Below are 26170 nucleotides of genomic sequence, written 5' to 3'. Positions count from 1 at the left end.
GTTTTTTTTTTATTTATTCGGTTTAAATTAACCGAATTAGAAAAAATCGATTTCAATTCGGAATTGATTGAAAATCCTATAACCGACCCGATTAACCCGAGTACCAAACCAACTGAACCAAATTCAATTTCAGTTCTATTCGGTGAAAATTTTAGAAAACCGAATTTATAGAAAACCGAACAACCCAACCCGAACAACCCGTTTTTGCCGAACGCCCAGGATTTCATCTGTATGGAAGAAAAAAAAAAGTGGGAGGAGAGATTGTTGTCTCTCTAGCTTTTTTACAAAAGAGAAAGAAAGAAAAAACGAGCGTACGTGTGAGCGACGATTGGGACATGAGTGTCAATTAATGGCAGATTCCATCTCTTTTTAAATAATCATTAATTTTGTTATAACCAGACTTGTATTATTAGTTTTCGTAAATATTTCCCCACTAATTGATTAATCTTTCTCTCTTTTATACTTTTAGACTGCTTTCTTTTTCTCTGGTGGTTACATAGACGGATAGACCAAACTCAAGCCTTTTTCTATTATTATTATTTTTCTCCTTTGCCGCAGTTTTATAGATATTTTCGTAATTACGTACAAAAGTCTACGTGCATACATGGTGATATAATTAACAAATAAGACAATATTCTTTATAGATATATGAAAATGATACTCTTTGTGTGATAGATACAAAACTTTAGCAATACTATAGTATATTTCAATGATTGAGATGTATATTAGCGGTGAACGAATACTACGATACGCCCTTAAAATTATAGAGAATGACATATGTGTACGTAACTATCTATTGCAACTGTAACGCTATTTTTTGGAAAGATTGTATAAGTACAGTGAACAAAAAAAAAACGACCTGATATGAGATGAAAAAAATTTGTACACATTTACAAACTGAATGAAAAAAAAAAGTAATGTTTAGTGATGTATTAATATCGTATATATATCTCATAATAGAAGATTGTATTCCTATAATGTCACCATAGTCCAGCAAAACGCCAAGAGTGCAATGATTCTATCTTCAAAAAAGGGACGAAACTGTCCTCTCCCCACACTGATTTATAAGCGCTCGTGTGACAAAACGTCCAAACGCTAACTCTTCGCGCGTCAGACACACCCGAACGTGAAAACGGCGTCGTTGGGGTACAATGAGCCACAACTACGACCTGTGTAACACGCGCTCATGGAGGTAGAGTGTGATTGGTGTGAATGCGTGGTCTATCTAAAATTCTTAAGTGGTGACTAACACAGACGTTCGTAAATGTTAGGGGAGGAGTGTGGGTAGTAGTACACTGTACGAGATGGACCCCCAAACGGTCTGATGAAACCAATCCCAGCCATTGATGACATCTCAACGGTCAGGATTGAACCTGGTAAATTTGCTATTTTCTTCTTCTACGGTGTAAATGAATCTAGTGAAGAAGCAAAAAACCGTATCTAACAGTAAATCTTGAGTGACGAAGTTGCACTTCCTCTATGCTGCAAATACCAAGCTACCCTTCCCTTTGTATTATTGTTCGTGGGACCTAATAAAGGGTAAAATAAGTCATTCGGTTGCTCTCTAGGAGTTATTTACCACCCTGTAACAAAATCCTCTCTGCTTCTTTTTTTCTTTTACTTGTAATTTTTTTTTTACTGACAAATTCCTGTTTTTTATTTTTAACTACTGACACATGTACCTCATTCTTTTTCTTTCCTGCTATTGGTAGAGTGAAATATTTTTATAAAATGTATTAATAGTTTATCACGATTAAGTCAAATTACAAATTTGGAATTTCAAACTACTCATGAATTGACTGTATTTACTGAATTATTATTTTTGTTAATACAAAGTTTTAGTGACCGAAGTAAAAAATGCAATAAAGAATTTGTCAAAAAAAAAAAAGGAGAAAAAGGAAAATACTGACTCGGCGACAGTCAGCTGATTATTTTTACCGAAGTATATGGGACCCACTTGACGATAATTTCCCTAATGGGCCCTACTCCTGATGGGCTTTCATCTCTTTCTTTCAATCTATTTATTTACAATTAATAAAAATGAAAAATGAATTTTCAAAATAAAACAAACCAAAAAAAAAAAAAAGAAATCAGCAAAACATAAAATGGAACAAATAATCGTTTGAAAGATGATCAGTGTAGTTGTGGTTCCCCACAGAGCTGAGAAACTACACGTGCTCATGTCCAGGTTGATGACGTGTCTTCATTTCACACGTTGATATGTCGTCTTTTGACCATCACCTCTCTCTTTCCCCAACTTCTGGTTTTTTCTTCGTTATTTATGCATCGTACACTTACTTTCTCATTAATTACAAATTTATGTTAGTTTAATTCATCAAACAATACTAGTACAGTAGTACTAATATTTTTGAATGCGTTCTCGAAAATGTTTTTTAACTGGTTTAGTTTTTTTTCCACAGTACTGAACTACTGATGCATATTATTTTTAAAAATATTAATTAAATATAGTATGATTTTTGTCTTGAAATTAATTTAAAAGCCAGCTTTATGCGAGTACTTTTAATGGTTTCCAGATACTCCTGAAACCCGTGACAACTCGAAACATCGCATATTTGTTTGTTCCTAATTATTTGAACATTTTCAGCTTTAAATATCTTTTAATTTTGGATTTTCGTCTTTTGTTTTTTAACAAGGTTGTAATATTGTTTGTAATATGAGAAGCCTGTTGAAATTCGGTATACAATTAAATTGTATATACATGTTTTATTATTCGTATACAATACTTCCCTTGTCAAACTAAAACGGAATTAAAATATACTTACCGATTAGTAGATCACGAGCTAAACAAAATGTATTCTAAAATGGTAGTCCACAAGTTTTATATTACCATGATTTTTACATGCTTTCAATTCCCTTTCCCAATACAAAATATCTTTTGTAAAATAATAATTAAAATCAAATGAACTAAAAGCTAAATCCAAATAGTTGTGTGGGCGAGCTAATGAGTGGTGGTTGATTAGACAACAACAACAACAATAATAAGAACGAATTGCAAAGTTATGAGACAATTCAGTGCAAGTGGGCGATAAGCAGGTGGCTTTATGCGGCCATCTCTCTGCTCTACCTTTTTTTTTTTTTTCTCCTCGCTTTTTGCTTGTACAACAAATATTCAGTTATTGTTTTCTATAGAATTTTGAATATTTTTTTCGGTTGTGTTAACTCCAAAATGATCATATAAGTAAGAGACTCCAATTTTTTTTTTTTTACGCAAGATGAGAGACGATCAAGAGTTATTGAAATACTGGTGACTAGTGCATGTGGTGTCTTGCGAGATCACTTCGAGTCTTCCACACATGATTAAGAATATTCAAAAAAGGTGAAAGAAAAATAAGTTTTTCAAGTGTGTTTTCCTTCCACTATTTTGTGTGCTCATCGAAAGAAGAATGATAGGGAATAATTATTAGTCATATTTTGAATAGAGCTGGATATCAAAAATGAGGGAAAAATAAAAATACATTATTATTTACGGATATTTTGATATAACGTATATAAATAAGAAAGAAAAAAAGAACAAATTGTCCACGACAAATGCGTGAGTCTATATAGTGTGGTAAATCATACAATAATGTCATAACATCCTGATAATATTTGTAATGATGGTTAACAATAATAAAACATACTCTTTCCTCAATACATCGTATATCTGCAGTTGTAATTGGACCGATATATAAAAATTATTGATCAATCATTGTAGTAATGAAATGGCCGTACAAGCCCAAATAATGAATATTTTATCTGTTCTATGATATGATTATTACTAGCATTAACATCATAGCCTTTGACCGCCATTCTTATTCTAAATAGCTGGCTTAATTATTTATTATTTTAAATCGTATTTAGGAAAAATTAGCATCAATATAATTTTAGTGTTTTTTTGTAATTTTTTACGTGAAAACGTGCTAAATAGATATCTTGTATAATTATTGAAAATCCAAATTAAATATATTACAAAGTTATACTTTTAACCTAATTTCAAAATTATAAGTTTAAGTTTTAATGCAACATAATGATGATCAGGACGGTCTTATAGTTCTTTAGATCAGATCACAGAATCTGTTTTAATTAAGTTTTTTTTATATTTAAATGTGTTAATTAAGTTCTAGCAACCATTTCATTACCATATATATAGAGAACGTGGGGAATTCTGCAACCTAGCTATTTAAAATAGGGCGAATCACGTTTGTTTTGCACGTATAATCTTCAAAATCCTTATCTCTTAAGCTGGTCGTATTAATCAAAACTATGTAGTTACGCTCTATCTGCTTTTGTTATATAATTTAGTTTTCTTTTTTTATTACATTGTATAAATAACAACCCACAAATAAACCCCACAAAGGACCCACGTTGTAGGTCTAACAAGGCAGCGATGCATTAAACGAACTATATATATAATATTTTAGTCGACGTATAATTAGAAAAATTAACATATTTAAATCATTGTATTTTTTTAGCTGGATTTAGCAATTGGTCATTGCCTATTGCTATGTTAAGTTAGTTAAATAGTAGTATAAGATAATTCAAACTACAATTATGAAAATACGAAGAAAATAAATACTTCCTGTACTTGGAAATTTAAAAGGTCTTTTTTTGGTCAATAGAGATCTACTATAGTTTTATATAGTAATCGAATTGAGTAGTAGTTTAACATCACAATGGGATAATTCGTGTGGGCTTCCCATCCAATAACAGGAATTATAAAAATAACTAGATTTTAATCCACACTCCACCGCAGAACAATTTTTTTAAAAAATAAATATTTAGTTTGTTTTGTTTCATTAATTTTGATTGGATTGTTAATTATTAAAACAATAATAAAGGAATTAAATACATAAGTATATAATTTATAAGCTATTGTCTCATTTAAGTCACAATGTTACCAATGATTTAATTGTTTTACAAAGTTTTAGTTAAATTATCTGATTTAATATTTCTCATACTCTAATATTAGTAGTATTGACCAAATAATTAAATGAGGATTTAACCCGTGTTTCAAGACCGAAGTAATAATATTTTATATTTATACTAATGTTAATTCAAACCATCATGTATGTATAGATATTCAATTTCTAAATAAAATATATACTGAATTAAATATATGTCCTCTTGCTAAAGTTAAATATTTATGAATATTGGTTTTCTAATCATTATAAAATTAGATTTTCGGTCTAGCATCTACATATATAAATAGATAAATTTGTATATCATTGTGTATATATAGATAGTTAAATGTTGTATATCATTTAAATTTGATATATTCTAGTATCCATAAAAATAGCTTTTAAGATTTAATGGGTTAAAACTTTAATGGGTAAAGTTGTTTTTGGAAAAATCATAATGTATACATGTTGTTAAGATTATTTGGCAATAAATATAACAAATGCTAGGCAATTTAAGAAAGTTTAGTATTTAAGTTTCCCTCCAATGTTATTCATAAAATTATTTTATGGATTAATATTGTAAAAAAAAAAAAAGTAAAATCAAAAAGTATAAAACAGTACTTCAAAAATATTAATATACAAGTGTAGCACATTCTCTGTCCTTCCTTCAAAACAAACAAATCAAACGTCAAGAAATAACAGACGCACGTGCGAGGGGGAGAGGATCCCGTTTTTAACAACACCCCACACGTAAGCAAAAGCAAGAGCAAGGACGCTGTTGTTTTCGGGCGTTAATACTTTCCCGTTTCGGTTATCTCCCACACGCAACGACCTCTTCAACACTGAGCTTTACACGTGTGCATCCCCCCGTTTCTTTTAAAAAAGGGACGTCATATATTAAGAAAGAAGAATGAATTATTATTTCATTTTAAATAAAACCCTTAAAACCCGGCGATCAACGGGGGTGAGTCCATGTGCTTTGAGATAATTCATAATAGAGATTGATTTATATGGGTTGATGACATTGTCAAAGTTAAGAATTAAGATTACGTAAAGACTATGATATCTCCAAACATTAAATGCTATAGATATATAGCATTCAAGTAACCATTGTTTATATAATTCCCTTCATTTTTGAATGCAGATATTTCTTTTAGTACTGACTGTATGTAAAAATAAAAAGAAACCTCATGGACCCACAGAATAAATATTTACGTTACGAATATAAATACCTACAAAAGTTGATATATTGCAGGTCACAGTAATAAATCATAAAAGGACAAAATTTTATAAAATTGAGATTTTATTATCAGTCGTATGGGTGGATGATTTCTTTTATGAGAAATTAGGCAAAAAAAAAAATATTGCACAATGCCAAGGCCAAAAAGAAAAGATTAACCAAAATATAAATAGTGCACAAAAACCAAAAAAAAGGCTCTGTAAAATTATAGTTCTGAAGATTAAATAATTTAAACACATTGATTTTTTTTTTTTTGTTTATAAAATATCCAATTTGATACTCTACCTGTTTTGTATCTGAGTTTCTTGTTTTTGTTTCTATGTCAATGCGATCATTTCTTTCTTTCTTCTCTACTACACCTTCTCATCAGATTCGGTTGTTTCAGATAGTTTCTGTGACTTGGTTATGGGAATAGAGAGGCTACGACGCTCTTTACCGCCCGGTTTAGAAGATACATTACCGTACCAGATCATACCAAGGATGGCAATGAGCATTCCAAGTACTACTTGTATGTTTAAACCTTCCTTGCCGAAGAAAGTGAATCCCAAAACCAAAACCAGAATTGTCTTCATGTGACCAAGTACTTGGAAAGACACCGCCGTGAATCTTCCGATACAGATGAATTGGCTGAGATTGGTCCCCACCGCGATACTGCACGAAAGTATCAAGAAGAACTGCCCCCAAAAATAAACAGGGTTAGATAAATTAAGCTTAGGTAAGAAGACAAATCAAACAGAGTATAATAATTAAGAGCCTACAACTGGTTGGTTATCATCAGTTCTTGAAAATTGAACAAAATGCAAACTTGGTATGACTACTACAGTACCACTATGTTCCAACCACCTCATCTCTCTGTTTTGGATCATAGAAGACTTTTTATAAAGAAAGAGAGGAGAAACTTTACCAGAGAAACAAATGAAAAGTTGAATGCATCCACTCTCTGGTTAGTTAGCCAGTAGTCTAGAAATGGTCCGACCAACAACAATGATGCAGCTTGTACTGGAGCAGTATGTGCCAGTAAATTGAAAGAACCGAGCGAATATTTCCGCTGTAGATAATGTACATACTGCAAAAAATAAAAAATATATATGAAGTAACAATTATTAAGACTTCAGATTTCAATTTCGGTTTACAAGCTAAATCCCGGATGATAAACAACATATTGGTAGGGTGGATTTGACGAAGAAAGATCTCGAGGCATATGAGATATAATAATATAGCTAGACTTACGTATTGCTGAAGGGCGGTGCTCCAGACAGCAATAGCGGCAGCGAGAAATCCGTTGAAATTAACACTAACATCGGTGACAGTACAGACGGCAACACCAGCAAGAACTAACAAAATGCTGAGCTTTGTATCTCTAGAATACCTGACATTGTCAAGAACAACTTCAAGAAGACAAGAAACCGGGATCATACTCAGCTTCGCAATCTGCAAAATCCCACCTACAGTCATCTTCCGTAAAAAGAAAGGAAACACGCAATAGAGAGAGAGAGAGAGAAAAGGACAGACCTGGTAGAAACCAACAGAATTCCACATGAGACTAACGTTCATGCCAACAATAGAGAAGTTAGCGAACAAAACGAATTTCAAAAGATCAGGCCAAGGAAGCTGAGAAGGTTGGATATAGCCAAGCCAAGTCAAGAAAGTGGTCAACAATGTGGTTGTTCCGAAATGCAAACCGGTTAATGTAGTAGCTGTTTGTAAAAGAGATTTAGAAAACAAATCAGATCAGTGTCTTATGGAAACAAGTCAACAACAGCGTTGACTAAGGGGAAGAAGAAGACTGACCGAAACTAAAACCATAAGTAGCCATTAGAGCTTTGTTAACGAGGATGATTCCAACGGAAGTAACGACATTGAATAGCCATGAGGCAATGTCTAATGCCGCTTTTTGATCCGTCTTGCTTGTTGCTGTCATCCTTTTATGTTGTTTATGTTCAATCTCCAGATCTCTGCAGATTTCAAATCTTCACATTAGAGCTACCTAAACAAACTCATTGAGGATCTATAGATCTTAATGATCAATCCATGGCAATCGCAATTGAAATATTTTCATCGGAAAAAGACGAATCCGAACTTTTAAGCTGTTTTTTTTTGGATCGAGCTTCCACGATCTAGAAAAAAATGGTGGTTNTACAGTCATCTTCCGTAAAAAGAAAGGAAACACGCAATAGAGAGAGAGAGAGAGAAAAGGACAGACCTGGTAGAAACCAACAGAATTCCACATGAGACTAACGTTCATGCCAACAATAGAGAAGTTAGCGAACAAAACGAATTTCAAAAGATCAGGCCAAGGAAGCTGAGAAGGTTGGATATAGCCAAGCCAAGTCAAGAAAGTGGTCAACAATGTGGTTGTTCCGAAATGCAAACCGGTTAATGTAGTAGCTGTTTGTAAAAGAGATTTAGAAAACAAATCAGATCAGTGTCTTATGGAAACAAGTCAACAACAGCGTTGACTAAGGGGAAGAAGAAGACTGACCGAAACTAAAACCATAAGTAGCCATTAGAGCTTTGTTAACGAGGATGATTCCAACGGAAGTAACGACATTGAATAGCCATGAGGCAATGTCTAATGCCGCTTTTTGATCCGTCTTGCTTGTTGCTGTCATCCTTTTATGTTGTTTATGTTCAATCTCCAGATCTCTGCAGATTTCAAATCTTCACATTAGAGCTACCTAAACAAACTCATTGAGGATCTATAGATCTTAATGATCAATCCATGGCAATCGCAATTGAAATATTTTCATCGGAAAAAGACGAATCCGAACTTTTAAGCTGTTTTTTTTTGGATCGAGCTTCCACGATCTAGAAAAAAATGGTGGTTTTAGATCCAGAAGAAGAAAATGGAAATCCCAAAGGAATCGATAGCTCTTACTCTAAAATTTACAAATCAGATCCAGTACTCTGATACGACCACATACAATGAATTTTCAATCCAGAAATTTGGGAATTAGGGACTTATCAGAAGAACTAACTAATAAACCAAACAAGGTTTTTTGAAAAGGTATATTGAAGTAAAAAACTGAGAAATGAATTTACCAGATGGCGGAGAGAAGAAGACGAGCACCACCGGCGGTTACAGATACTGCCGAGGCGGCGTCTTACGGCGACGCGGACGGAGGAAGAAGACGAAGAAGTCTACCCAAAGGGCTAATTCAACATGAAATTGAAAGAGAGAAACAAACTATTGAATTTCGAGTGATATTATTATTTTTTTTTTCTCTCTTCCGTTTTTTTTTATTTTATTATTTTTAAAAAATTATTTTCAGTTATAGACTTTCCTCTGAGAGTCTCCCTTCTTGCCATTTAAAAGCGACGCCATGGTGAAGAATCTTTTCTCTCTTTTAAAAAAAAAAAAAATATTTATTATTTTCCCTCAATTTCTTCAAAACTTTCTTACAAAAGATTTCATTTTTTTTTGTTTTGTTTTGTGACTCAGTTTATTTCTTTATTTTTGATTAAATAATCCAAAACTCTTGTACTTCGGATGGGTTAGTGTGAGGGCCCAACTAAACTTAGATCTAAATGGGGAAATAAATTAACATGTAATCTGAATTCCTTTTTTTTTTTTTTTTCAATTATTCTTATTGTATATTTCTCTTTATTTTATGAATGTTGGATCTAACTCCTATGTTTCGTGGCTATGTAACACCAGTCGAATATTTGTTAGAGCGTCAAAACGTCTTTCAATATTGAGAAGAAAAAAACAATATGCAAAACTTTAACGTGCGTTTCTGTTGAATTTTTCAAACTAAACTTTTTTATATATTTTTACAATTTTTATATATATATTTTTTTTTGGTTTTGTGTGATTTAATTTGTCAGGGTAAAACTTAACATTCATATTTCATACCAAATTTTTCTTTGTTAAGGTCAGTTTTACTTATAAAATACAGTTTCAGTCGTGCTTATACATGGCCTCTTGACAGAAAAACATGCCACATGAGTTATATGACCTTGACAGGACAGTTAACAACGTCATATCACAACTGCCAAAAAAACACACAAGATACATACAACAACTTATTGTTTATAATCAATCATACAACTAGTACAACCTTCATTCTGTTTCTCGGAAGTTGTTTTTGACCATGTTACTGTCTCATGGTTGGTCGTTTATTGTTTTATTGTCAAAGTTGTCGGAGTCGTTTCTTCGTACTCAGCAATACATCCCGAGTATAGTCGCTTGTTGGTTCGTATATTGGGTATTTATAAATTAAACCAATACTGTAATTATTTGGCATAGTAAAACATTGATGTTACGATGTTTTAACTTTTAAGGAAAAAAAAAAGAAAAAAAAAAAGAAAGGAGAGAATCTGGAAAAGTGGTAAGAGTATGGGAGATGGAAATGACTAAATGAGAGGAGTATGGAAGTGAAAAGGCGTGACCGATTTTATAATCGACAAAAGGACAAGGCAAAGGAGAAGGGGGGACACACGATAAATAAAATAACAAGACACAGGTTCCGTTTGGTTTTAGATCCTCAACAGACTACTTTTCTTTTGAGTTTTCTTTCTATATATATTACTATATATAATTATATGCATATATTTATTTTAGAATATATATTGCAATCAAAAGATGTGTTTTCTAGCTCCGCGTTGATGTATCTATTTCTAATTGTCGTTTATTCGATGCTTTTCATGTGAACTGTTTTTCTTTTCAGGGTAAGGTTTCACTTAGATACATTAGGCGATATTATCATTGATTCATGATATACTTAGTTGTATAGTAGTCATATTTTTACTCGGATAGTCATCAGGCTCAAATACATGTTTTATGAAAATTATTGGATCCAAAATCAAAAGTGCTAATTGATTTCCTAAAGATTCTGTCAAAATGATTATCATAGATCGGAGGCTTTTTAGATTCTGTCATTATCTACATACACTTATTTTTAGAACTGAATTTGATATACTACACTTAATTAGACTATGATTTGTCGACAAAAGAAACTATGATTGATCCTTGAAAAAAAAACTGAAATGATTTGCAACCAAGTGTACTATTTGATTCATATTGAATAAATCATATAAAAACAAGACCCATGACCATGAATATGATTTTTGAAAATGACGTCGTACTGGTACTTGACAAAACAAAATCAATTTCAGAGACAGGAGACACTTGCGAGAAAATGAGTTCAAAACCTTACATTATGGCGAAAGAAACTCATAGCATGACTTTTTGCTATATCTTCAAATTAATTCGTTTTTGACACTTTATTTCCCTTGCTAGTACGTCAAAGTGCGAAGCAGCATTTAATCTGTTTCGAAGAATATCATATTTTATTTATTTTTTTATGGAGATTTTTTATTAATTATACAAAGAGTAGTTTAAATTTAATCACTCTCTACACCACATAATCATGGTCTTGTAAAATTGTGTAGGTAATGATATATTTTTTTTGTCAACTCGTATTATTATTAAAATACTAGGTTCCAATTAAGGTAGAATACAAAATGGAATACTACATCCAAAAGAGGGGAGGCTTAAGCCGACAGACTACAAGAATATCTTTGGAGTCAAAAGGCCGGAGGAAAACAAGATTTCCCCGGAAACTAACAAAGTTCACAAAAAAACCATATATAACAGAGCATTTGATAATAAAAACGAAAGGGAACAACAACCTTAATCTAAAAAAAAAGCAACCGGCCATAAAACCTTAACATAAACAATAGAACCAATAGAGCAAAGAACTTCTTCTTCTAACGCACAAACGGATGAGATTTACCAAGGATGTCTACGGCCAACTCAAGAATAACATCAACCACCTCCTAACACGATGAGAACCGATCTCTCGTAACCAAGAACCAGAGACTTCATAACACGGCAAACAAGACCACTCACTTCCGGAAGCGACGATGACGTTGATACGCCAAAGAACTTCAAACTAGAAGTCTTCAAAACGCGAGGAGCGAGGCCTAACTTCTCGTATAACACCAATCACATAGACGAGACCGACGAAAACAGAGAAGACTATCACCCACTATGAACAACAAGAAGAAGAAGGAACTCGGCAAACTTAAGGTTCTACCATCACATTCAAACAAAACGAAACCTCTGCTTAGAAAGGAGCCGAAACATTCCAATCGAAAGCTACTAAAACTGCTCAATAGTGCTAAGGACCACCATAAATCTATCACTAACAACAACCAACTAAAGCGATTCCATCTAACCCTAGCAAAATGTTGAAGAAGAAACGGCCAGACGACCGACTTACCGGACAGCAGAAACAGACGAGACCATGGCCATGGATTCACGAAAACCAAATCTCGAGATCCTCCAACAAGAACAGAGCACCCGCCAGATCTATAGATCTCAGACACCCAACAACAACCCTCTCTGCAGCAGCTGACCACCGACATAACCAAACACCCTCGCCGTGAAGATCTACCATTTCTACCACAATAAGCTTTTCTCCAACGAAATACAAGAGATAAACGAATTGCAGAACCAAAAAACTACAACACAAACGAAAAGGGGAAGCCACTGACAGCGTCGACGAGAAGCGCCAACCACCGTAGTGACTTCCCAGTCACAGATCTGAAAAAACTAAGGTTTTGGTGTTTGGGAGAGGGAGAGAGCGGCGCTCGGAAAGAGAGAGGATATTCTCCTGAATTTAAAAACTAGGTAATGATATATTATTCTGCTAATAATTAATAATCTATTTAATTTAGAAATATCCATATTTTTTTAAACATTTTAACCATAAAACTAAAATTATGTAAAAAAACACTATAATTCAATATATTAGTTAGAAATATTTCTATAGAATATCAAATAAAATACATTCTATAAGTATAATATAGCTTTGAACATATTATATCAGACTGGGTTGTGTTTGTGTACATTGGTAAACCTAGTGGACTTAGCTCAATAGGCTAAGCGTTGGGCCCAAATACGAACCGACCGCAAAACTCTAATGACGGTTTGAGTTGTGTGTATATTGGGTCTTATCCCACAGTGGGCACTAAGGTAAACCTAGTGGACTTAGCTTAAACTAATGGGCTAAGCGTTGGGCCCAAATACAAATCGAATGTCGGTTTTAGCCCTGAAAAAACGATAGAAGTATATGGAAAAGCGGCAAAAGCCAATGGAGGGAGAAATTTATTTCTAACATTATTTTTCATTTTCATCGAAAACATTCCCGCCTTGCTGCTCTCTCTACTCTCTCTTCTCCGAGGCTTTTTTTTTTTTTTTTTTTTTTTTNGTCGGTCTCTTCTCGAAGATCTTCGCCTGCTACCTCCGTTTCTCTCGTCTAGTAAGTTTTTTTTTTTAATCTCGCGTCTCTAAACTAACTTAGGTCTGTGATTTTATAAACCTTGTCAATCTCTCTGAGGTTTTTTGAATTCTGCGATTTCTTTGATTATCTTCACTTTATCTCCACCGATCGTTCATCTGTTGCTTGATTTGAGATGAAACAGTAAGATTATCTGATCTAGATTGTGATTACTGTTCTCAATTTGAAATTATTTATGTCTGATTGATTTTTCATGCTAAGGATTTTGGTTCGGTTGGATCATCGAGTTTTGCAAGGATTTCTAGGGTTCCGATCTCCAGGACTCGGAGGTCTTTTTTTTTCTTTTCTTGAATCTTCATAAAATCGTTTGACGAACTTTGTAATTTGACTATAGCTGTGTTTATTTATCTCAAATTCGAATCTAATTAGTCTCTAAGTTTCGTTCGGTATTGGATATAAGTCGAGATTTGAAACGCGTTTGAGTTTCTGGGTTTGGATCTGGATTTTGAATGTTTTCTTCTTAATATTTTTCTACGACTGTAATCGTGTTTGCTTAAACAAAACTGAATTTGTTTGTATTGATTAATTGAGCTTGTTTCTAAGTTTCGTTCGATCTATTACGCACTTAGATTTCTAGGGTTTCAATCTCTATGATAGGTGTTTTTTTTTTGCTATGAATCTCCGTAAAATAGTTTTGAAAACGGAATGATTTGACTCTTTGAGTTTTGATACCGAATTCTTCTTTTTCAGAATGGCTCGAAAGAGGACTAAAACTACAACTGAGCCCTCAAAGGAGATCAAAGCGAAAGGAAAATTCACCAGAGCCAATAAGTGTATGAAAACAACTACTAAAAAATCCCATGATTCTGGTAATACCTTATTGTACCTTTTCAATTATATTCACTTGATCCTAAGGCGTTCACCTAGGATTTTGTTGTTGGTTGTCAAATACAATAGCAGTTTATATCCTAGTTTTCTTCTTCCACTGCATCGGTTCTTAAATTTTAGCTCAGAGTCTGAATTGTTATTGACGATTTGGTGGCATTGTAATTGGATTTTTCATCTATCAGGAAAACATACTAGTGGAACAGAGGAGAAGTCTCCTTCTAAATGTTCAGCTGAGTCTCCATCTTCTCTGGATCAAAAGCTGCTACATACCCCAGATCGAGCTCAAAAAGTACCTGTCCTTGATCTCCATTCGTGCAAAGAGGTTCCAAGTTCTGGAAAAATGAAGTTGCAGCTCTTTCCTTTGGATGTTCGTACCCGTGAAGGTTTGGAAAAGGTAAAGCTTTAAGATCTGACCATAAAGACTTGCAATAAGTATTTATTCTGGTTAAGAGTTATCTTGTCATATTTTTGTTACTTCATAGGACGGCTTTCACCCATACTTGGAACTCACTCTTAGCTCACGGAAGAAGATTTCTTCAGTACTTCAACACATTCACAGTAAGTGGGGCAGCTCAGAGATTGCCCTGGGAGATCCCACGTTGTACCCATATGATAAACCACTACTTGCTTCTGGTCATAAATGGATAGCAAACAGCAACATCACTACCGGTGCTGTCTATGAGGCTATTGGAGCTCCACCACTTTTCCGCTTAAGGTTTGCATCTATTTACCGTTCAAAGAAACTTTCTAAGCGTAGCCGCGTAATATGAATATAATTCGTGTTATTTCGTCAGGTATGGGTGGTCTTCTGACATTGAACGTAAAACCCATGAACCGCCATGCCCTTCAACTCCGGGTATTGCTTGTTTTCAGAACGAAGAACTACATAACAATGGTAATAAGGTAGAGGGTGCCAGTTTTACTGGAAAGCAGATGCTTGGTTTAGACAACCCATTGACAATGCTGTCCTCTTCAAATCAAGTAACTGGCATGCCTCCCTCGGAAAACATACCTACCGATGAACAAGTTGAGTCGGTAGGTATAAAAGTTTTTTCTCTTGCTTTATACTCAAATATTGTATCACAGTTTGCCAGGAATCATGAGTCATGAATACTATTGTTTAACCAGGATAACAAGATACACGATGAGTCTGGCCCGACATTGTTATTCTGGGATGATGGATTGACAAGCCTAAGTATTGGTGGCTTGCTATCAGAAGTATCATTGAAGGTAAACTTTGGGAATCACTGTAAAAATTCAAACGCAACTCTCTGGGAAGACAATCTTACAAACATAAGCATTGGGGGTCTGTTTTCCGAGGCTTCTTTACAAGATAGATGTAATATTAAACACCAACAAGAACCAGCTCATTATAATAACAATGGTCAGTCAAGTGGAAGTATCGGAGGCTTTCTTTCTGAACCATCACCAGTAGGAGAAGGAAGGTTTAGTGACTGTAGCAAAACAGGGGAAACAAAGAGAGCTATCAAACAAGCACCAGTACCTCTAATATCTGATTCATTAAATGCTTTCCTCGAAAACCAAACAGATCACCCTCGAGAACCATGCTCTGATATTCCTCCTGAGCCGTCACACTTATCTATATTCGATGCAGAAGATACGTGTCATGCATTTTCATTTCGAAAGCGTACAACAACCTCACCGAAGGTTCACGAGCAGGTTAATAACGTTTCTCATGTTATGCGGTGTATTCATGTTTTTTTTTCTGCAAGCATTTCTAATATCAGTATTGTATAAAAAGTTTATAGAACTTGCAACTCATGATTATGGGATTTGAACATTTGGTAGGGAAATGGAAAAGCTGAGAAGGAGCAACAGAAAGATGACTCGAAACCTGCAAAACCATTATTTGGTTCCACGGTGTTTAATCAGGACAGCAGCCTCGGATTTTCAGGAATCAAGTGGGTACGTGAGTTCTTTTCTTTTCTTTTCCAATTGTCTCTTTGCTTCACATTTCTCTAAGCACATATGTTTGCTGTATACGTACCTAATGGAAACCCCACGTTCTAACGACATGAGCTGGGCGCCAATAAGTTGAGATATGTTTACCATTTGGATTTTGAACATTTTGACATAAGATTTCTTAAACGCAGGCTGAGTCACGGGGACCATTTGATTTCGGTTTATCTTCATCGCGGAAGTTTACTAATGGAGACAGTGTAAGCTTCGGTGCTGTGGTAAAAGATTTGCAGGAAATGGAGCCTTTAGAAGAGAAAACAAAGATTCAAAAGCATTGAAACACATGAGCACTATTCAACAGGTACAACAAATCAACGCATTCCAAATATAATAACGTCTCAAAATAACGTCTCAACAGGAACCCTTTATTTTAGAACTCCTCTCTGATACAACAAATTGTGACAAAAACTCTTTCTGCGTGTTTTGATTGACAGGGAAAGGTAAATACTAAACATGTTTCAATAGGACCAGAAGATCCTTTAAAAATAAAGAGGAATTGGTCTCTATCCAACTGAAGAGCAAGTATAGTGATGTAGATGGTCTCTGAACAAATCATCAGAGTGTAAATATAATATACTCTTTGATCTGTCTGCTTCACCTTACTATCTCTTTCCAACTTTCAAAATGTTCAAAATCCAAATGGTAAACATATCTTATGTCAAGCAATGGCCGAGCTACTCTTTCAGGAAAGCCACATCGTTTCCCATGCGTGCTAAATTTGTTCAGCTAGTAATACAGACTGTCAATAATACTGCATATCTCTGAAATCTTCAACCTAACTATTTGGTTACCAGGCTCACCTGTGTTGATTTTCCCATCAGTTTGGTAGTGCTAGCTAAGTTTTTAACACTCATTTCCCTGTAATGAGTCAATCAACACACACAAAAAAAAGAGCACAAGAGGAACGTGAGACCAGAGTTGGCATCAGAAAGGTTATTAAGAATGTTACTTACCCTTTCACATTTTGCTGATGACTGCATTTGGCTTCAGACAACTGTGACTGGTTTTTGCTTTTTTTTGGCCCGAGTGCAGTATGGATTTCTCAGAAGACTAGCTATCTTTCTAGCAGTTTGATGCTTTTCTTGAAGTCCTCGACTGGTCTCTACCTTGAATGATGATGATCTCCTTGACCTGATTCAGAAATAATTAAAACCCTAAATTGTAATTGTAACCATAACGACAACAACCACAAAAAAAGGCAAATTCGACTTGAGTCGAAGACCATCATCGATCAAATCACTAGAACCAGATTATGTTGTTACCTTTAAAATCACGTTGGCGAAGATTGTCTTCAGACTTCTGAATCAACGAGAGAGAGAGAGAGAGAGAGAGAGAGTGAAATAAATCAATCAACGCCCACCACCTGTTTCACAGAAACAAACCTAAATATGTCAAAGATACAAAACTAGATTAAAGCGTAACATATAGAATTACAAGAGAAGCTCCAATGTATTCCTTCGCATAGTTTGCTGAATAATTGCGTCGATTACATTTTCAAATTTCACAGATTAAGGACTCCATAAACAAACAAACAAATGAGTTGAGCGAAGAGAAAATTACCCCCTAGCAAAGTCAAAACGGAAATCTTGAATTCGACAGTGTTGCGCAGCCAGCGAAGCCACCCGATTATATATTTTCCTAACAAAATGCTGAGTGTGCTCAATCTTTGGAACTCATCAAATAGCTAAATTCAAAGATCCCGTAAAACCCAAACCAAGAACCGGAGAGATCCTAAAACACAAGAGATAAAAAGTAAGTTAAGACCAATCCATGATTTTCTTCTATCTATAAATTGCTAACAACAAGAAACGACGTAATATGGTGTGAGAGACCAAATTATATATGCAAAGATATAAAAAGCAAACCTCTGCGTATGTTTAGAGAGCTTAGGAGCCCCCGATTGAAGGCTAACAAGGGCATCTCCTTGGCCATTGCTTGGCTGGCTCGGAACCTGAGAGAGAGATTGAACAAAATCAAAATCATCAGGATTAGCGAGCACACTAGTAATCAGTTTCATCCTAATCGTTTGAAACAAGTAATTGTTGCAAATAAATCTGAACAAGTACGAAAGAAACTGAGCTAAAAGGCAGGATTAGAAAGATACGGAGGCTGTGTTGTGTTCTTGTAAATCGAGGTCTTCCAAACGTGTTCTTGAAAAACCTGCAAAACAAATTCCACCATCTGTTAGCCACCAACATATCACATCAGGTGTAACTAAAACTGTAATTGTAATTAAATCCAACAAAACTGTAATTGTTAACCTCTATGGTTGATTTGGTAGGAGGAGGAGTAACTTGATTAATATCCTGAGGCTTGCGCGGTGATTGCATGAAAGACTTCTTTTTACCGCGGCACCAACAGCGAGCAAGAGCCCTTGAAGATTCGCACAACTCGAAACCATAAAATCCAGAGAAGCAATTAATCTCAAACTATATACAGAAAATGCAAACTGACTAATGAGTAGTGGAAATCGAATAAGAGAACACACCTGCTCAACTGTTTGGCAATGCGCAAATAAGACCACCTTCTCCTGTGGTTGACTTGATGATACTCGTAAATCAGATTAAGATGACAAATTTTGGTTATGAAACTTGTCCATTCCTCAAAACCAGTTTATGTTGTTACCTTAAGATCGCTGGCGACGTTTTGTGTTCTGAATCACCGAGATAGAGTCAAATAAATCAATCAACGCCCACCTGTTTCATAGAATAAAAAAAAAAAAAAAAACCCGTCAAAGATACAAAACTATATTAAAGAACAAGGAGGAGGTACCTATTATCAATACCAAAGCTTAGATCAGTCCTCACTCCTCTGAAAGTGCGGAAACATCTGTTCCATTTTGATTTCAGACAAGGGGAAAAAGACGATGCTCCAAATACGCTCAGACCTGCCACCAAAACCATCAACAGTATCAATAAATAAATAAACAGTCAAGAATTGAACTAAAAGACACGAAAAAGAATCTTAGCTACTGGTTACTGGTTTTTCCCTGAGGCTTACTCTGTATTATAGCTACTGGTTCTAACGGCTCTATATCCTGAAAATAACAAGAATGGTTAGAAAAAACGTAGTTGACCTTAAATAAAAGAGATGGATGATTGAAATATATTATATGCAGAGATAGATACAGACTTAGAACCCACCTGCCGTGTCAATCATGTTGTCCTGCAACCAAAAAATCCAAAGACATAATTAATATCTAATTAGTATAAAGAGAATGCAACAGATAAATGAGTAGTGGAAAACGTATAGGATAACTCACCTGCTCAACTGTTTGGCAATGCGCAAACAAGATCACCTTGTCCTGTAATTGGCTTGATGATACTCGTGAATCAGATTACATAACCACCTGTGATTCCCCACCACGCTTTGGACGAGAGAAGTTGGCAAACAAAGAACAGGAGAGATCCTAAAACACAAGAAAAAAGTAAGTTAGACCAATCCATGGTTTTCTTCTATCTATTAATTGCTAACAACAAGACACGACGATGGTGCGAGAGACCAAATTATATATGCAAAGATGTAAAAAGCAAACCTCTGTGTATGTAGGAGGAGGAGGAGTAACTTGATTCGGTAGGAGGAGGAGTAACTTGATTAATATCCTGAGGCTTGCTTTTTATCCTGTGGCAATAACAAGAGAATCGGTTAAAAATATAAAAGTATGTTGAACTCAAAAAAATAGTGAAGGATGATTGAAACAATAACTCAAGGGGGTTCTTCTTCTTCTTCTTACTTAATTACCTCTGCACCAGCAGCGAGAACACAGATTGAACGAGAGAGCCAACTGTTGTCCTGCAACATAAAAAAAAAAAAAAAATGATTGCATCAAATCAGATTAATCTCTGTCTCTTAAAAGAAAAAAGAGCGGTGATTGCAAGAAAGACTTCTCTTTACGTCGGAACCAGCAGCGAGCAAGAGCCAACTGTTGTCCTGCTACATCCATGGAACCTTCTCACAAGTCACAACTAGAAACCATAAAATCCTTAGTATACAGAAAAAGCAAACTGATTAATGAGTAATGGATATCAAATCAGAAAACTAACCTATAAAACTGTTTGGCAATGCGCAAACAAGATCATCTTCTCCTGTGGTTGATTCTTCAAAACCATCTCGGAGCTACTCCTGCTGCACAATATAACAAATAAGAAGCAACATGGTTAAACAAACAATTAAACACTAAACTGTAATTGTAAACAAAACAACAAGAAAAATTTAGAAGCATAACCTGTGTGTGATCCGCACCCACGCTTTGGACAGAGAGAAGATCCCGTGAAACCCATCGCAAAGAACACCGGAGAGATCCTAAAACACAAGGGATATAAAAGTAAGTTAGATCAGAATCTATCGATTAATTGCAAACAATAAGCAACAACGATGGTGTGCAGTGAGGAATAGAGACCAAATTAAGATGTACATAATTGCGAAGATGTACAAAAGAGCAAACCTCTGTTAGAGCTTAATTAAGAGCCCGATTGAAAAACCTGTAACCCTAGAAGACCTGCAGAAGAGGAGGAAAAAAACATAAGCAATGTCAACAAAACGAGTAAAGTAGTCGATCTCGAAGAGTGGTGTTTTTGTAAATTCAGATACAAGCCAAAGACTGTACGAGAGTGTGAGAGAGGGAAACAGAGGAGACTTGACTTACTACGAGAGAGAGGAAACCGAAATCGAAATAGAAATCGAAACCGAAGAAGAAGAAGGGCGGAGTAGGCGGTGGGTGAATAAGAGACGCGCCATGTTCGAGAAGAATTACGATCCGTCCAGAGAATTTAGGGTTTTGAGAAACCGTGAGATGCTTCGCCGATCAATCTTGCGGATTAGGGTTTCTACCGAGTGATGATGGAGGGCTGAGAGAGAGATAGAAAGTGGCTTATCATCGTCTCGACATGGATAGATCATCGTCGTCTTCGCAGAAGGAGAAGAAGAAGAAGAGATTATTTCGCTTTTTGTTTTCTCAAATTGAGGAAGAAGGGATGAGTGCGTGAGTCTCTAATATATAATAAAACTAATAATGATAATAACGTTAACATCAAAAATAATAGGATTAGGATTAGGATTAGGATTAGGAAAAGGAAATTTTACTTTTTACCAAATTTTTTATTTACCAAATTTTCCTTTCTTCCGAAAATCCAAAATCTATTTTCTCACGACACGTGTTCTCTTTTGTTTGACATTTTTATTGGGCTCAATTTAGGCTTTTGTTGTTGGGCTTATATTAGGGTTGGTAAATCAAATCTGAAATTTCAAGAAGGAAATAGACCTTACAAAACCGAATCCACAATTCACTTTAACCGTACAAGGATGAATGTGAGCATTACATATTTTTTATTCAAAGAAAGAAGGATGTATACTGTTAACTATTATTTTTACACATGTTTTTTTAAGATATGGTAACAGAGATTTACTGATTGCTTCAACATTCATGGATCCATGATCACAAACTCAGCTCCAACTAGAGCACTCTTCACATCAACAAAGGACTACCAGGACAAATCTTTAAATAAGATATCTGCTTCTTACGTACTTTGCTTCTGTTAAACCAAATCCGGGAACAACCTGCAAACTAATCAAGACTTGTCAACCGGAAAAAATCTTGGAACAGTTTAGTAGACTGACCTCCTTACATTACAACGTTATCTAGGAGAAGGAAAAAAATGAATTAGTTACCAAAATCTCTTGTGGGGGTATTAATTACTCGGAGCTACGAGGTGATATAATATGAGAGAACACATAACCAGTAAGATATTAAGCCGGCGAATACAAAAACATTCCCAGAAGCTAATACCAAACAATGTAAATGTAAAACTAAGGGAAAAAAACCCAGACTAAGGAACAGACTCCAGAGATCCAAAAAAGCTCAAAACATATAAGGCTAATTCGATTGAATAAAGATTTGTTACACTGTTGGATTCACTTATAATACAATCTGGTATGTGTTTGGCTATAGGGGAGATTCTATATTCATTAACGTATTTTAAACATCCCCACTCACGTATCTTCTACTCCATCACGTGTTAACGTTCAAAAAACAGAACCACACCAAAATCAATAAGTCAATCCAATGAAATAACCAAGCTCTGATTTTAATTACTCTCTTCATTAAACCCTCTCATAGAAGAGCAAGCTAGCTTCAGCACCAAGAACATCACTCTCTGAAACTCTGCTAACTTCTGAATCAGATATACTAAACCATCTCAATTCCTCACATTCTTCTTCTTCTTCTTCTTCTTCTTCTTGTGATGCAACTCTCACACTTCTATAAACTGTATAGTGCCCGCTTCCCGTTATACCAAAATGTTCCACCACCGTTACAAGCCTGTACAGGTTGTCGCTGTTTCTTGATGCTTCTGCCTTTTGGTACTTTGACGACATCTGAATCCCTTCTACTTTGTTTAATCCTATTGGAGATGGTGCGAACAAGGAGAGGTCCAAGACCAGTGGGAAGGCGATATGTCCCTGTACAGATAAAATTGATATTAGAACGAACAGTAACTAGGAATCGAGACATGAAATGTAGACAAGGTAAAGGAGTAACAAGGACTCTACCGTTAGTTTGAAGGATTCTCCATACATGTTAAAAGAAGCCCGTTGCACTTGAATGCATAGAAGCTGTAACAATTTAGCTAGAGAGAGTCAAATGGGACTCTCAGAAAGAAAAGTGATTATACTGGATTCAACTTTCTCGGGTTTCAAACTTTACTACCGAGTCTAGCTTCATTGAGTAAGTAAATACCTTTGGGAAACGGGAGATGATTAACTGCTTCAGTATATGGGAATAGCTATTTGACCAAGGCATTCTTTTAAGAACAAGAGAAGTTTTACAGTGGCATTGGTCATCTCCGCCACAGCTTCTGAGCTTTTCTATATCTGTCTGATTGAAACCAATTCAAATACATACGGGTCAGATAAGAGACGTGAAACAAGTACAAAAGAAAGGTACAATAACGAGTAAAGCTGAGAAATTTAATTACCTCAGCTGCTCCTATTACAGATAGATATTTCAGTGCAGCACCATGCCAGCATCTATGGCAGAAGAAGTTTTCAACTTTCTCAGTGTCGAGAAACTTCTTCAAGCAACTCTCTAAAGTGCATCCAAATATCTAAGAGCATCCCAAAAGCAAAACTCATTTGAGAAATGTTTTAAAACTGTAGAAGTTTCAGTTTCACAATAGTAAATCAATATAGCAATAAGAGGATGAACCTTCCATAACATACAATGTTGGAACCACCACTATCGAGTAAAGGAGAAAGAGGCAGAGTATGAAAAAACTGAAACTCCAACCAAATCTGCAAAAAAAAAAAAACACAAGAAAATCAAAATGGGTAAAAAGTATTGAACAATAGCAAAAGCCACTTAACTGGTGAGATGTAATCCTAAATACCTGAGAAGAACAAGTTCGGCACATCAAGGTACTACCAAGAATACCATCAAATGGTCCACGCAAATGTTTATGCCATCTCTTGAGCTCCATCAAACCATGGAGGCCTTCAGTAGGAGCAAGCATTCTCAAGTTGCGAGAAAAAAGTATATCTGATATATTACTACTTTGGAGAGGACGATAACAAAATACAATCTCTTGTTGCAAAGAAGAGATAAGATGAAGAAGGGCTTCTGCAGCATCCTATGTTACAAACAAAGATCATTAGCTCATATACGACCAACTTGAGTTATATCTCTATCCTTCGGCCTAATGGTAGAAATAGAAACTAAACCTGTTGGCTAGTCAAATTGAAATTTCTGGCATAATCTGTCAACGCCAGCATAACTTCACGAGGGTTAGATACAGATCGTCTTCTTCCAACTGTAGAGAGCTCTGAGGTGGTAACAAAGGGCTTACTCATGTAACTATCATTACCATGTTCTAATTCAAAAAAGTACAGTGACATAGAAGAAAACGCACCTTGTAACAAGGTAGATAAAGCAAAAGTAAGAGGAAAGTGTTGATCCAGCTCTCCTGTTACAGTATCTCTCGCATCCTCTATCACCCATTCAAGAAAACTCCGGAAATCTTTGCAGCTCGCCAGAGCCTGAAAAGGTCAAATTTTTTACAAATCCAAATTGTGCAAACAAAAAAGGATTACAAATTCACTCGATCAAATCATAGTAGCCATCAGTATTTTTTGTTACCTGTAAGATGACGTTGAGGAAACAGTTATTCCCGAGATTTTGCAGACCAGGTACGAGGAAATCATCGTCTTTTTCTCTAGCGGAGAAGAGTCTGAGGTTGCGGAATCGGCCGTCTCTAAGGGCAAATACGAAACCAGCAGCGCCGAGTATAGTAGTAGTAGCCAAAGACAAATGCGAAACCCAATTGTTCGAAACCTTAAATCTATCTGTAAGGATACACACAATCGCCCTTGTACCGGAAGAACCCCTACGGGAAACCATACTCTATTAACAGAGTCGAACTCACTCGCTTTGGTCTCTCTTCCTTATATCAGTCGGACTAATCCCGTTGCAAAGAGCTAAACGATTGAGATATCTGAACTTCCGGCATGTTTCTGATTCGCCTGAATCTATCACGATCGATAAGACAAAGTCGTCGGCAAGAATACCAATACAATTTAGGTCCGGTTTAGTTCGCACGAATGATTTTATATAATACTGTATACATTTACAATTTCTTTTTACAATTACTGAAGGTTACTTAGTTATTAATCAAGGCATTAATGATATCTTTAGAGTCTAAATAGACTTTTAATTGGGTGAAAACATGATTAGTACGCCACGCCTTAGAGATGTCATGTAACCATTGAATGTCTAAATACGAATCCAGAATACAATAAACGAATAACACTTTCATTACTATTACACCATTTTTTAACACAAGAAACAAGTAACAAAAATAAAAGGTAACTAAAGATCTATTCATCTTTTAACAATGACTATTACACTTAAGTAAAATGAGAAGAAACAACGAAAGAACTCTTCATCTAATATCCAGCAAACTGATGAAGCTATATCACCATTGCCCAAGAAATCACCTGCAAAATAGACAGAGAAAAGGAGAAAAAAGATAATATACAAGAACAGCAAATCGAATCAGACAAATTACTCAATAGAATGAATTAAAGATTTCAGACATCCAAGGAAGGATATGAGCTGCATTAGCTCTCAAGCCCGGCAAAAGGCGAAAACTTTAGGCGGCCACTGCGAATGTTTTGACAAACAAGCCTTAACATTTATCATCATTGATCTTTCTCTTCAAGACAAAAAAAAACAAAACAAAAACTTTGAAAAACATTGAAAGGTTTCAGACATCCAAGGAAGGATAAAGCTGCATTAGCTCTCAAGCCTGGCGAAAGGCGAAAGTTTTAGGCGGCCACTGCGAATGTTTTGAGAAACAAGCCTTCATATTATCCTCATCAACCACATAAGACAAAACAAAACCCAAACTCAGTAATTAAAACAAGAATTTAAAAAGTGGTCTCAGACATCCAAGGAAGGATAAAACATCATAAGCTCTCAAGCCTGGCGAAAGGCGAAAGCTTTAGGCAGCCACTGCGAATGTTTTGAGAAACAAGCCTTAACATTTATCATCATCGACCAAAAACAACACAATTAGAGCTAAAATAGAGTTATGTTTCCCATCTTATAATGATCAGCAAGAAACCAAATTAAGACTGCTGACAAAGTGACAGATGGATTAAGATATAAGGGACTTTTGTTCAATCCTATTAAGCACTAAGAGAAATCAAATTCTGCTAATGAGACATTTAAAACAACTCAGTCCCTAATCTAAAACCATCATAGTAGAAAAATAAAGACAATGGATTACAGAAGTTTCAGACATCCAAGGAAGGATAAAACATCATAAACTCTCAAGCCTGGCGAAAGGCGAAAGTTTTAGGCGGCCACTGCGAATGTTTAGAGAAACAAGCCTTTGGATTTATCATCATCAACCAAACCAATCAAC

The 26170-nt window shown here is 35.3% G+C and overlaps 3 protein-coding genes and 2 long non-coding RNA genes across 27 annotated transcripts; 1 reads left to right on the top strand and 4 right to left on the bottom strand.

The window, feature by feature from the left end:
- Nucleotides 6289–9399, bottom strand: LOC104716219 (UDP-galactose transporter 2). 2 transcript variants are annotated; one of them, XM_010433608.2, is made up of 6 exons: nucleotides 9181–9399; nucleotides 8621–8784; nucleotides 8342–8526; nucleotides 7369–7569; nucleotides 7043–7204; nucleotides 6289–6812 (listed from the first exon to the last, which is right to left on the bottom strand). In XM_010433608.2, exons 2-6 carry the CDS (start codon nucleotides 8748–8750, stop codon nucleotides 6492–6494), a joined length of 999 nt encoding a protein of 332 aa, XP_010431910.1. In that variant the 5' UTR covers nucleotides 8751–8784; nucleotides 9181–9399; the 3' UTR covers nucleotides 6289–6491. The 2 variants fall into 2 exon arrangements, with proteins under 2 accessions (XP_010431910.1, XP_010431909.1); XM_010433607.2 differs by lacking the exons at nucleotides 8342–8526; nucleotides 8621–8784; nucleotides 9181–9399 and adding exons at nucleotides 7651–7835; nucleotides 7930–8107.
- Nucleotides 11588–12753, bottom strand: LOC109127024. The gene is made up of 2 exons (XR_002033717.1): nucleotides 12366–12753; nucleotides 11588–12175 (listed from the first exon to the last, which is right to left on the bottom strand). It is a non-coding gene; the product is annotated as an uncharacterized LOC109127024 (long non-coding RNA).
- On the top strand, nucleotides 13236–16915 carry LOC104716217 (TSL-kinase interacting protein 1-like). 3 transcript variants are annotated; one of them, XM_010433605.2, is made up of 9 exons: nucleotides 13359–13406; nucleotides 13647–13714; nucleotides 14136–14254; nucleotides 14456–14667; nucleotides 14756–14988; nucleotides 15068–15308; nucleotides 15402–15953; nucleotides 16083–16199; nucleotides 16388–16915. In XM_010433605.2, the coding sequence occupies exons 3-9, from the start codon at nucleotides 14137–14139 to the stop codon at nucleotides 16529–16531; spliced, it is 1617 nt and encodes a 538-aa protein (XP_010431907.1). In that variant the 5' UTR covers nucleotides 13359–13406; nucleotides 13647–13714; nucleotide 14136; the 3' UTR covers nucleotides 16532–16915. The 3 variants fall into 3 exon arrangements, with proteins under 3 accessions (XP_019086792.1, XP_010431906.1, XP_010431907.1); XM_019231247.1 differs by lacking the exon at nucleotides 13647–13714 and having other exon boundaries at nucleotides 13236–13406; nucleotides 16083–16203; nucleotides 16388–16477; XM_010433604.2 differs by lacking the exon at nucleotides 13647–13714 and having other exon boundaries at nucleotides 13240–13406.
- On the bottom strand, nucleotides 16585–21230 carry LOC104716218. Of its 19 annotated transcripts, none has more exons than XR_755971.2 (20): nucleotides 20899–21230; nucleotides 20698–20751; nucleotides 20479–20555; nucleotides 20297–20378; nucleotides 20148–20218; nucleotides 19995–20045; nucleotides 19789–19874; nucleotides 19516–19662; nucleotides 19397–19418; nucleotides 19254–19290; nucleotides 19039–19140; nucleotides 18879–18949; nucleotides 18742–18793; nucleotides 18515–18643; nucleotides 18358–18413; nucleotides 18119–18204; nucleotides 17814–17984; nucleotides 17516–17616; nucleotides 17207–17384; nucleotides 16598–17111 (listed from the first exon to the last, which is right to left on the bottom strand). It is a non-coding gene; the product is annotated as an uncharacterized LOC104716218 (long non-coding RNA). The 19 variants fall into 19 exon arrangements; XR_755976.2 differs by having other exon boundaries at nucleotides 18515–18626; XR_755975.2 differs by having other exon boundaries at nucleotides 18742–18783.
- On the bottom strand, nucleotides 22106–24835 carry LOC104716215 (ubiquitin carboxyl-terminal hydrolase 27-like). Of its 2 annotated transcripts, XM_010433603.1 has the most exons (9): nucleotides 24382–24831; nucleotides 24155–24281; nucleotides 23967–24067; nucleotides 23636–23875; nucleotides 23469–23540; nucleotides 23225–23353; nucleotides 22987–23124; nucleotides 22800–22862; nucleotides 22106–22709 (listed from the first exon to the last, which is right to left on the bottom strand). In XM_010433603.1, exons 1-9 carry the CDS (start codon nucleotides 24640–24642, stop codon nucleotides 22353–22355), a joined length of 1488 nt encoding a protein of 495 aa, XP_010431905.1. In that variant the 5' UTR covers nucleotides 24643–24831; the 3' UTR covers nucleotides 22106–22352. The 2 variants fall into 2 exon arrangements, 1 of the variants encoding a protein (XP_010431905.1); XR_002033608.1 differs by lacking the exons at nucleotides 22106–22709; nucleotides 22800–22862 and having other exon boundaries at nucleotides 23011–23124; nucleotides 23455–23540; nucleotides 24382–24835.

Source organism: Camelina sativa, chromosome 10, assembly GCF_000633955.1.
Source record: "Camelina sativa cultivar DH55 chromosome 10, Cs, whole genome shotgun sequence".
Lineage (NCBI taxonomy): Eukaryota > Viridiplantae > Streptophyta > Magnoliopsida > Brassicales > Brassicaceae > Camelina > Camelina sativa.
The sequence above is the reverse complement of the archived record's forward strand: the minus strand, read 5'-3'. Positions and strand labels throughout refer to the sequence as shown.